Raw genomic sequence first — 12,702 nt, 5'->3', positions numbered from 1 at the left:
GAACTGGAGGGTTGCACATGTTGTCCCCCTATACATGAAGGGTAGTAGAGATATTTCGGGTAACTTCAGACCAGTGAGCCTGACGTCAGTGGTGGGAAAGTTGCGGGAGAAGTCACTGAGGGATAAAATCTATTTCTATTTGGAAAAGAATGGGCTTATATGCAACATGGTTTTGTGTGGGGGAGATCGTGCCTTACCAACTTAATAGATTTCTTTGAGGACGTGACCAAGTTGATAGATGAAGGAAGAGCTGTAGATGTCATATACATGGACTATAGTAAGGCATTTGATAAGGTTCCCCCTGGAAACCTAATGGAGAAAGTGAAGTCTCATTGTGTGCAGGGTATCCTAGCTAGGCAGATAAAGAACTGGTTGAGCAACAGGTGACAGACAATAGTAGTCGAAGGGAATTTCTCAAAACACCAGTAGTTTTCCACAGGGAACAGTGCTGGGGACTCTGTTATTTATGATATAGATAAATGATCTGGAAGAGGGCACTGTTGGTATGATCAGCAAGTTTGCAGATGACACAAAGATTGGTGGAGTAGCAGAAAGCATAGGGGACTGAATACAAGAGAATAAAGATAGACTGGAGAGTTGGGCGGAGAGGTGGCAGATGGAGTTCAATCCAGGCAAATGTGAGGTGATGCATGTTGGGAAGTCTAATTCTAGAGTGAATTATACAGTAAATGAAAGAGCCTTGGGAAAATTTGATGAGCAGAGAGATCTGTGAGTTCAGGTCCATTGTACCCTGAAGGTGGCTGCACAGGTGGATAGAGTGGTCAAGAAGGCATATGGTATGCTTGCCTTCATTGGACGGGGTATTGAGTATAAGAGCTGGTAGGTCATGTTAAAATTGTACAAGACATTGGTTCGGCCGCATTTAGAATACAGTGTACAGTTCTGGTCACCACATTACCAAAAGGATGTGAATGCTTTGGAGAGGGTGCAGAGAAGATATACGAGGATGTTGTTGGTATGGAAGGTGCTAGCTATGAAGAGAGGTTGAGTAGGTTAGGATTGTTTTCATTAGAAAAAAGGAGATTGAGGGAGGACCTGATTGAGGTCTACAAAATCGTGAAGAGTATAGACAGGATAGATAGAGATAAGCTTTTTCCCAGGGTGAAGGATTCAATAACGAGAAGTCACACTTTCAAGGTGAGAGGTGAAAAGTTTAAGGGGGATACACACGGCAAGTACTTTACACAAAGGCTGGTAGGTGTCTAGAATGCATTGCCAGCAGAGGTGGTAGAGGCAGGCACAGTAGAATCATTTGTGTGAGAAACAAAGCTCACTCATTTCAATAATTTCAGTCCGAGACAAGATCTGAATCAGTAGTGTCATTTCTTTTACTCTTGCAAGAGGGTGTGATGTCCACTGTCCACAAGGCAGGGACACACACACACACTGAATTCAACTAGTACACAACATTTATGTAATTTGGTTCCTATTCTCTCCTCCCATTGCTCCTCCTTTGTTTACATCTCCCACCTTTCTAAGACCGGCGCCCATTACTCTTGTTCATCTCTTGCCTTAAATCGGCCTTGTCTGTGACAAATGCTTATTTCTGGCCTCACAAGGCCGTTTGACCACATCCTGCTGTGGGCCATTGTTAGGTATATCCTCCCTCACTTGTTATGACCTTATGACCTCATGACTTCTTGATTATGGTTTGTTCTTGTTTTTGCAGAAGCGGGAAACGGATGCGTATTAACGACTGTTTGTACAGGTGTATCTAGCTTAACCCCCTCCCCTCACAGCACCTTATCTATTTGCCTGTAACATCTATCATTCTTTGCAGGCACATTTCAGCTAAAACAAAAACAATTATGTATTTCCTTCACATAGTTTCCATTCTTGTTGACTCAGCTCTTGGCTGAAACAATTATACACTGGTGTGAGTTCATTTACCTTGCATAAGTAAATATGATTGCAGAAGTAACACTACTTTACCTATATCCCACAATTTAAGATGCGTCTGGACAGATGCATGAGTAGATGGGGAGCAGAGGGATACAGATGCTTAGGAATTGGGCGACAGGTTTAGACAGTGGATTTAGATGGCTCAGTCTTGGAGGGTCATTGGGCCTGTTCCTGGGTTGTAAATTTTCTTTGTTCTTTGTTCTTCACTTTCTCCAGAGAACTGGACTCATTGAGAAAGCCACCGGGACCCCTGTTCAGAAACAGCAGAATTTTAAGTGACAAAAAAAGATGTACTATGAGCGATATTTAAGACAGAACGACACCATTGTTTAGGAATTATACAGTAAAGCATTAAGGCAATTTTTGCTACAGCCAACAGTTCCGGGAAATCACTGAGACCAGAAGAAATTGAAATATCACAGAACAACAGATGCGCCTGACTGATCATTCATTGGCTCTTTAAATAAGAACAAACCAATGAAATACCTGACAAAACAGAGTTTGAAGCATTGTTACTTTCGGTTCGTCAGGTGCGTTTAATTTTATTGAATTTGTTCATTTACTTTTGAACATTTCTTTACAGAGATCCGTCCTGTTGACCTGAACTGTCCGTTTCGGCCACATCATTTGAGACTGAAGCCGTGAAGTCCGATTATGGAGAAGCGTTATGATCCCAAAGACAGCAGTTTGATATTTGTGAACAGAAAGGACGAGATCACAGGTAAAATACTCATGGACAATTAGTAGCGTTACAACTTGAAAAAATAAAGACAGAAGATTTTATTTGGAGCAATTACAGCATCAGGAGTCATGCAGCCTCTTCAACAAAATTGGAACATTTAACCTAAAACAAAATCAGTAAGCCAGCCACGTACTCAGAAATTGGGTTAGACGGTGAAAGCTTTGTCAAAAAAATTTATGGTGTGCCTTAAATTGGGGGAAAAGAAACTTTATAGAGAGGCGCAAGTGTAGGGGAGTATATAGGTTCTAGCCTGGTCATTTGGAGCAATAAAAACCTAGACTATTCAGGAGACCGCAATATTTCAAAGTAACACTGGAGGAGACTAAGTAAAAACCGAAATAACTGCGGACGCTGTAAATCAGAAACCAAAACTGAAATGGCTGGAAAGATTCAGCAGTTCTGGCAGCATCCGTGAAGAGAAATCAGAATTAACAGTTCGGGTCTGGTCATCCTTCCTCAGACCCGCTGAGCTTTTCCAGCCATTTCAGTTTTTGTTTGTATTTAATACTGGAGGGAGTTAGCGAAGCCACATAGGCGCTTTGTAAATAAGGATTAAGAATTTTAAAATCAAATTTAAAGCCAAATTGAAGCGCTGTGTTTCCCCAGTCAAGGTTTGGATTTCAAATGTGAATAGTTTTTCAAATTAAAGCAAAATATTGTGGAGGTTGGAAGTCTGAAATAGAACCCGGAAGTCCTGGGGAAATTCTGCTGAAGAAGTCAGAGTTGAAACGTTACCCTCTTGTTTCTCAACGGTTGTTGTGAAGCTGCTAAATTTCTCCAGCTTCTGTGTTTTCTCCTGTAATCGTTATCCATCTGCTAAATTCATGCAATAGTTTCCTTCTCAATAGCAAAATGACACATTTGCAAGTGACAAAAACATTGAGTTAGAATGATATTTTAGGTGATGATATTTTCAAGAAAAAGGAATTGTGAGATTTCCTGTAGTTGAAAATAATACTCCTTTAATTACCATAATTTATGATGCTAAGGGGCAGTATGGTGGCTCGGTGGTTAGCACTGCTGCCTCACAGTGCCAGGGACCCAACGGAGTTTAATTCAACGGAGTTTACACATACTCCCCATGTCTTTGTGGGGTCTCCTCCCATGGTCCAAAGGTGTGCGGGTTAGGTGGATTGGCCCTGGGATAGGATGGGGTTGGGTCTGCATGGGATGTGCTTTGGTGTGGGCTGGATGGACTGCTTCCGTGTCACAGGGGTTCCATGACTATTTTCTGCTCCATTCAGATCAAGTTTGCAGCATTCCAGGATCTAGTTTGTTACAATTATGTTTTAAGTCGACATTTAAACAAATTCTGAATACTATTAACTTTGGCCCTCATTTTGTAGTGTGAAATGGCAGGAAATCTAAAATAAAAACAGGAAGTGCTGGAAAAACTCTGCTGAAGAAGAATCATATCAGAGTTGAAACATTAATGCTTCTTTCTTGCTGTTGTCATCATTCTTCCAGGAAAACCAACATTAATTTATAGAATCTGTAGAAGCATAGAATTCATGAAGCAATCCAGAAGCTGCTGTCCATGATTGTGTGCTTCTCTGAAGTTGTGATTGAAGCACCTACACTCTACTAATACTAGACTATCAATATTCAAAATCATTTGAATTGGCAAGAACTTTTAAATTGTTAGTCTTACTATGTAACAAGCCTTGAAAAAGATCACTCCTTGTTAAAAGGGAGGTAATGAGTTTTTAACTACAGTCAGTTCCACTATAATGTGTTAGTTCCTTTTCATTCAATTCTGTGTTGTGAGAAAATTGCAGCTCAGTTTAAATGAATGGGTCCAGTATCACATTATAACCAATACACCCTTTAAAACTTTGTGTCAATTTGTCAATCATGTTATAATGAAACACATGTTATAGGAGAACGACCTTGTATGCAGTAAACTAATCATTACTTCTAAACCCTTTTATTAACTTTGAGACAAAATTTGTATTTATAAAATGTCAAATTTCCCATGATGATAAGGAAATCCACATTTACATTTTTTTTCCAGGAAGTCTGCTTACTTTAATTCTTAGCTTCTATTGTAATCCAAATATGATCATTTCTCAGATTATCCGAAGATATGAATTAAAAGTGCTCAATAATATGTACTTTTCATTTTCTGCTCTGAATGAATATTTTAACATGACAGCCTGCTTACCTGCTGGCTTACATCACTGCTGCTGCATTCCTAGGAATTACCTCGACCTGGCTCCTGATTAAAACTGCTCTCTGCAAAGGGGGAATTCAAGTGACTGAGATTGCGAGGTCTTTGTGGGAAGCTGAGTCAGAACATTTGGTGCTGGAAAAGGACTACAGGTCAGGCAGCATCTGAGGAGCAGGAATTGAATTGAATGTATTGTGACATGGATGAGGCACAGTGAATAGCTTTGTCTTGTGAGCAATACAGAAGAGTTGATGTTCGCCTGTGTTTGACAACTTTCAACTTTAGACTTTATTGGGCAGAATTCTAATCCAAGTTTTCCATTTTAGGAGATGACACTCCAGATGTTCTGCGAGTAGAAATGTCCTGTGGACATGCTGTAGACCCTAATTCACTTACTGCCTGGTGCCGGAGCCTTATAGACCAGGTCAGCACCTCAGGCATTTTATTTGGACATATTTCTGTTTTGTTTCACTTCTTTCTTGATTTATTGAACATTTTCAATCCCTCCTGCAGGGTCATTTCATATTTCACTGTCCTGCTGCAAAGGAAGGCACTGAAGAGAAATGTAACAAGCAATGGCATTATGTGGAGGTTCGCAGGCATGCACTGCTGACTGAAGAAGAACAGCAGTATTTTGAAAGTAAAATTGCCACAATCGCTGCTGCACAGTATTGTGAATACAAATGGGTAATTAACATTCATACTTAATATGGGAATTGAGAATATTCTGAAGGAGGTTTTTTTTTCTTGAAGGCTTTTCTCTAATTTCTTCACCATGTCATTTTTGGTGAATCCTTTTTTATTTTCACTAACTCCTTTATTAGGAGATGCATTCGTGTGCCAACATTGCCTTCTGTATTTATGTTGGTCTATGGGCAAACTGGACTTACACAGAAGCAGATTTAGAAGAATTAACCATCATCACTTCTCCATTAACTCTTAAGTCACAACACACAAGCATAAATTTCCTAGACACTCACAGGATGTAAATTGCCACAAGACAACAGATGTAAGTGAACAAACTTTTTTTCAAAGTAACCCATCCACACTCTTACACACAAAAAAAGCCACCCCTAAACACACCTTCTATGGACTTAATGATGTCCCAGCTAATGGGATTGCATCATTGCGGCACAAAGCAGAAAAGCTTACACTAGATAGTTACAATCATTTTTACTCAATCACCATCGCAGATTTAAATTAAACAATTTTTATCTTACATTGATTTTGATCAGCATCAATTACTTTTTGCAAAACAGCATTTTAATCTTCTGCCACCCTATGTGGAGAAGTTTTTCTTAATTGCTCATACAAAAGATTAAAACCTAATTTTTAGAATATCCTCTGTTGTCCTAAACTCCCTTCAACTAATTGGTCATTTACTTCATTACATTTCCTTTAATGTCACTGCAATATGACTGTACTTCCAAAGTACTCCCTTGGTTGTGAAGCACTTTGGGAGCTCTTGAGGTTATTGATTGTACTAGAAAAGTGCAAACTGTTCATTGCTGTTTAAGATCTTAATAAATACAAAATAGTTACGTTTGTCTCAAACACAGTCACTACACCAATGATTCAAAGTGTATGAAATGCATTAGGAACAAATTCAAATTTTTCTTGGGAAATAAAACTGTTCAGTATTAAGTTATCCAATTAGAACAGTATTCATTGTAATAGGAGCCCAAGATATTGTCCTCCATTTACTAGCCTCTGAATTTATGCAGCCTTAAGCTAGAGACTCCAAATTCATAGAACATTATAGCGCAGTACAGGCCCTTCAGCCCACTATGTAGCGCCGACCTGTGAAACCAATCCTGAAGGAGGGCTTATGCCCGAAACGTCAATTCTCCTGCTCTTTGGATGCTGTCTGACCTGCTGCGCTTTTCCAGCAACACATTTTTCAGCTCTGATCTCCAGCATCTGCAATCCTCACTTTCTCCAAACCAATCTGAAGCCCATCTAACCTACACTATTGCATTATGATCCAAATGTTTACCTAATGACCATTTAAATGCCCATGAAGGTGGCAAGTAAGCTACTTTTGCAGGCAGGGACTTCCACAGCCTAGTTGTGACATCTGTCCTATATCTATCACCCCTCAATTTAAAGTTACGTCCCCTAGTGCTAGCCATCACCATCCGAGGAGAAAGACTCTCAGTATCCACCCTATCTCATCATCTTGTATGTGTCTATTAAGTCACCTCTTAACAGCCTCAAGTCCCTCAGTCTTTTTTCATAAGACCTTCCCTCCATACCAGGCAACATCCTGGTAAATCTCTTCTGTACCCTGCTAAATCTCCTCTGTACCCTTTCCAATGCTTCCACATCCTTCCTATAATGCAGTGACCAGAACTGTACGCAATACTCAAAAGTGTGGCCGCACCAGAGTTTTGTACAGCTGCAGCATGACCAATAAAAGCTAACATATCAAATGCCTTCTTAACATCCCTGTCAACCTGGTGGCAATTCATTACTTAAATGACAAAGTTTTCCTGGCTCCCAGTTACCCGTGATAGATATAGAACAGATGTCAGAGGTAGGTTCTTTACTCAGAGTGGGAAGGGTGTGAAATGCCCCACCTGCAACTGTAGTGGACTCGCCAACATTAAGAGCATTTAAATGGTTATTGGATAAAGATGTGGACAAAAAGGGAATAGTGTAGGTTAGTTGGGTTTCAGGTTGGTTCCTCAGGTCGGCACAACATTGAGGGTTGAAGCACCTGTATGTGCTACTTGTATATTCCTCTGGTGACAGGTTTAAAAAACTATTCAGTCCCTTTTGTAATCTCCTTCTCTCATTTTTACCTTCTCACTTACCATCCAGTGTTACACACACTGATTAACCCCTCTCAGGATAAACATGGACTTACTTCCTCTCCTGACCTGGCAGAGATTGGATTCACCCTGGACTTTAAAGCCTCCCTCATTGCCATCACTAACCTCCCCACAGCTTACTGTTCCATGTGGGAGAGAAACAGGGTGTGATTACTTGAGCAGCTTCTCCCATGTTCTGTCAGTCCCCATTCAAGGGGTGAGGGGGATTTAGGTGACAACCCTTTTCTGATTGGTAGCTCTCTTGGTTTCATTTTCCAGATAGTTTGAGTTGTTTGAAAACAAAATTGCCTGCTGCCTCTGCCTCTGAGTATTTTGAATATAGTTCAGAAATCAGAATGGACTCCTAAAATAGAAGTGTAAGGCAGTCAGATCTAAAATAAAACAAAGAACTGTGAATGATGAAGAATGTAAACATAAACAAATTGCTGGAGAAACTCAGCAGTGTGGCAGTTTGCCTTGTGGAGAAAAAGTCAGGGTTAATGTTGAGTTCAGAACTGTTCTGTAGAAGGGTAACTGAATTCAAAATGCTTCCTCTCCACAGATGCTGCCACACTTGCCGAGTTTCTCCAGCAATTTCTGTTTTTGTTTGCGGCAATCAGGATAGCAGCATTGTCTGAATAAGAATGGTTAATTTTTTTAAAGGCAAAGGACTTTTAAAGGACTCACCTCTATGCCCTTAAACCTCCACATCAATGACATTTATGCTTAGTTCTTTGAACATTGCATTGATCTTTATGCTAGCCTCACCTCATAATCTGTTAAAATATGAGTGACAGAGAACACCCAAATTCCATTATTTAAAGAAAATAAAATCAATTAATTTTTTATCTCTAAAAATGAACATTAAACAATAATGATTCACAATTTCTAAGCTCCCCCCCGACCTTTTCTCTTAAATGCTTACTATCTGCCTCCAACTCTACAAACAATATGCTGTTCCAATAAGATGCTTATTAAAAGTACATCATCTTAATTTCAAAACCACACAGTTGCTGTCTTCTTCTGTCTCTTCACTCTTCCAGCTGATGATCTTCCTGTGTCATCTTTCTTATTACTGTGAGAATGTTTCACATGAAAAGGTAGTTCCAATAGGGAGTGTTTTCTAATTTGTTTGAGAGCAGATAGCAATTAGTTCTCTGGCTGTACAGCTGTTGCTGTCCAACCAATTTTGAAAATGTTTGCATTTTATACCCGCCCAACATCGGATTGTCTCATTGGTTCGATGCTGGCAAAGCAATAAATTTAAACTTGATTGGGGCATAACTTATACTGATTGGTTACTTTTGAATTGTTGTCAAAACAGTAACCAAAACTCAGGTATCTATTTCACAGCCAAATATTACATATATCCAATTTTCCAGTACACTCTGGGACTGCCATCTTGTCGTATACACAGGTGCTTGTAATCTCTCAGTTCAGAACAGTATTCACTCTCTCTTAAAGGTACAATACACACCTTCAACTTCATAACACCAAGGTCATGCTGAGCTGCCTTCTTAAACCAGTGCAGTCAACATAGTGTATGTAGACCTACATTAGCATATTGAAAGGAATTCCAGGATTTGATGCAGTGACAGTGAAGGAACAGTGATATATTTCCAAACCAGTGTGGTGAGTGGCTTGGAGGGGTACTTGCAGATGGTGGTGTTTTCATGTATCTGCTGCTCTTTTCATTTTAGATAGAATTGGTTGTGGGTTTGAAAGATGCTGCATAAGGATCTTTGGTAAACGTCTGCAGTGCATCTTGTAGATGGTACACACTGCTACAACTGAGCGTTGGTGTTGGAGGCGGTGGACACTTGTGGATATGATGCCAATCAAGTGGGCTGCTTTGTCCTAGATGGTATCAAGCTTGTTGAGTATTGTTGGAATTATTTCCATCCAAGCTAGTGGGAAGTATTCCATCACATTCTTGATTTGTGCTTTGCAGATGGTGCACAGGCTTTGGAGAGTCAGGAGGTGAGTTACTCACTGCTGTATTCCAAGCCTCTAACCTGCTCTTGTTAGCTACTGTGCTCCTGTGGTGAGTTCAATTGAGTGTCAGTTAATGGTAACTCCAAGAATGTTGATCATGGAGATTCAGTGATGGTTACCCCATGGAATGCCAAAAGATAATAGATAAACTGTCTTTTATTGAAGATGGTCATTGCCTGGCATTTTTGTGGCATGAATGTTACTTGTCACTTGCAGCCCAAGCCTGGATACTGTTCAGATCTTGTTGCATTTGAACATGGACTGCTTGAATATCTGAAGAACAGTGAAGAATATGAACAGTGGTGAACATTGTGCAATCATTGGTGAACGGTCACACTTCTAACTTTTTGATGTAGGGAAGGCTGTTGATATTTGGTGTATCTGAATGTCAGACTAACAGGTTTCTAAACATTCTCTATTTTTTATATAAAAGACTGTACAAAAGAAATGCAATATTGGCTTTGCAAGTATGAAAATATAACTGATTATACACACGCACACGCATGCACACACACACACCCATACAAATACAATAGTTTAATCTTTATTAACTAAATCTGTTAATATATCTTTTCTCTTTCAGCTGTAATCTTATACTTTCTCCATGTAGTCTAAAAAGAAAAGAAAAATTAACTAGATTTTAGTTAATAAAGACAAAACTATTGATTTTTTTAAATGTAAAAGACTGTTCAATAGAAATTCAATATTGGTTTTAAAAGTATGAAAATATAACTGATTACACACATATGGGTAAATGTATTTCACTATGCAGAGATTTTGGGAAAGAAACATGTTGTCTAATAGTTTCAATTCTACATGGAAAAAGAAAGAGAAGCTAGAGAATGATTCTGCTGTGTCCCATGGAGTGGTGAAACTGAGAAAGACAGAGAAAGAAAAACTCCTGCCATCTCAACCATAACAATATGAATGCGAGGATGTTTATGATATCAAAGAATAATTACACCAGCACACGTGCTTAAGTGTTCCTTTCATTATCAGCCTTCTTCTAGTATCCTGAAAGTAAAAGTTATATATTTTCAATGCTTTCTGTTGCAAAATTAATTTAATTTGGCACAGTGGCTCAGTAGGGGTGGCATGGTGGCTCAATGGTTAGCACTGTTGCCTCAAGTGGCAGGGACCTGGGTTCGATTCCAGCCTCAGATGTGGAGTTTGCACATTCTCCCCGTGTCTGCGTGGGTTTCCTCCGGGTGCTCTGGTTTCCTCCCACAGTCCAAAGATGTGCAGGTTAGGTGAATTGGCAATGCAAAATGGCCCATAGTGTTCAGGGATGTGTAGGTTAGATGCATTAGTCAGGGGTAAATGTAGAGGAATGGGTTTGGGTGGGTTGTTCTTCAGAGGGACGATGTGGACTTATTGGGCCGAAGGGCCTGTTTCCACACTACAGGAATTCTAATTCTAATTTTTTTTGTATTTTGTTTTTAAAGTGCCCTGGATGTGGAAGTTGTGTTGAACGAAAAGACCTAACAAACCTGTGTGTTTTTTGTATCATCTGTATGAAAGAGAAGGGAAAATCTTATCAATTCTGCTGGCAATGTATGAAAGAGTGGAAGGGAAGTGCACCACGCTCTGATCGATGTGACAATGTAGGGTGCACCAACATCCAACTAGAAGCCCTGCAAAACTGTAGTACCAAGACTTTACCCTTCAGCAAAATTCAGCAATGTCCCATAATTCGTGCCTGTCCTACATGTGGGGTTCTCATAGAGCATAAAGCAATGTGCAAATTTGTCATATGTACTAGATGTCATGTGGAATTTTGTTTTGCTTGCCTGCAGACTAAAAATATTTGCAGCAAATCATCTAGTTATAATCAGGTTTGTGCTGTGGCTCCAAGACAAAGAAGGGTTCCTGTGTGGAGTCGTGTTTCAGATTCAAAACCATCAAACTCATTAAATTCTACAAATACTGATGAATCTTCCTGGTGTACAATTAGTTAAGTAAATATGTAGACTCTTAAGATTGCATGAAATATGAAAATAATAATAAGTAAATCAATGTCACAGTACCTGGATTTTACTTCTGCTGATCAATGTAATTATATTGTACAAATTATTGTGTTAGGGTAGGATTAGGGTATCTAAGAGTAAAACAAAGATCAAACCCAGGCTTTTTTTTTCCTGTTCTTCATTTACAAATATTGTAAATAGATGTGGTTATAGCTTTATGATTGTTTTGACACCATTACATATGCAATTGAGATGTGTTTTTCAAAGATTGCACTGTTCTTATATGAATGCTTAATGTGTTTGTGTTGCATTAGTCCAAGTGATTTCTTAATGTTTACTTAAAACAAACAATTCATTTTCCATGCAATAAGATGTAGAAAACAACTGAAAATCAATTGCTGTAGAACTATGCCTGAAGATGTTGTTAATGTACTTACCTATAAAAGGTTTCTCAATGTATATCAGAGGCTATCAATGTATTAAAAGATGTTTAAAAATTGCTGTTTTTTGGGCTACTTTTCATTATATTGCTCTGACTTTTGTTCAATATCTTTGTGAAATTTAGTTTCTTGAAATAAAATGTATAAGAGGAAGACATTTGGTCCAAATCTATTAAGTGTTTTCTATCAGCAATTCTTAAACTGCAATGGAGAGCTTCCTTTCTCCTGGGCAGAAATTGTGCATGTCGCAAGGAGACAGCCTGGTCTAGTTGGCAACAGAGTCTTGGGATCAATGTAGACAGACAGTAATGGACAGAGATCCCAAAATGCTGTTTGACCACACCTCAGAATACACTTTTGGTAGCAAGTGCTGAGTGAGCCCAGAATTGTTATATGCCAAATTTGTGCAGGCATAACCTGACAAGAGTAACCCTGATTGAGAGTAAAACTGGGCCATACCAGGAAGGGGAGTGGAAGTTTCAAAATTTACACTGGGCAGGATTTTCCAAAAATGTGGCTAGGTATGAATTTTGGAAAGTTTCATTAACATGTATAAGCTTTCTGACTCAACTTTATGCTGCATACGTCTCTATTGTTGTGCCTCATTGGGGTACCATTCTGGAAATCGCGCCCCACTTTGACCAGAGTCATC

The 12,702-nt window shown here is 39.2% G+C and overlaps 1 protein-coding gene across 1 annotated transcript; it reads left to right on the top strand.

The window, feature by feature from the left end:
* The first annotated feature begins 2,410 nt into the window (after nt 1-2,410).
* On the top strand, nt 2,411-12,115 carry LOC140478509 (uncharacterized). Its single transcript, XM_072571763.1, has 4 exons — nt 2,411-2,644; nt 5,162-5,259; nt 5,349-5,522; nt 11,089-12,115. The coding sequence occupies exons 1-4, from the start codon at nt 2,578-2,580 to the stop codon at nt 11,599-11,601; spliced, it is 852 nt and encodes a 283-aa protein (XP_072427864.1). The 5' UTR covers nt 2,411-2,577; the 3' UTR covers nt 11,602-12,115.
* Nucleotides 12,116-12,702: the final 587 nt, after the last annotated feature.

The sequence above is a fragment of the Chiloscyllium punctatum genome, chromosome 6 (genome assembly GCF_047496795.1).
Source record: "Chiloscyllium punctatum isolate Juve2018m chromosome 6, sChiPun1.3, whole genome shotgun sequence".
In the NCBI taxonomy this organism is placed as follows: Eukaryota; Metazoa; Chordata; class Chondrichthyes; order Orectolobiformes; family Hemiscylliidae; genus Chiloscyllium; species Chiloscyllium punctatum.
The sequence above is the reverse complement of the archived record's forward strand: the minus strand, read 5'-3'. Positions and strand labels throughout refer to the sequence as shown.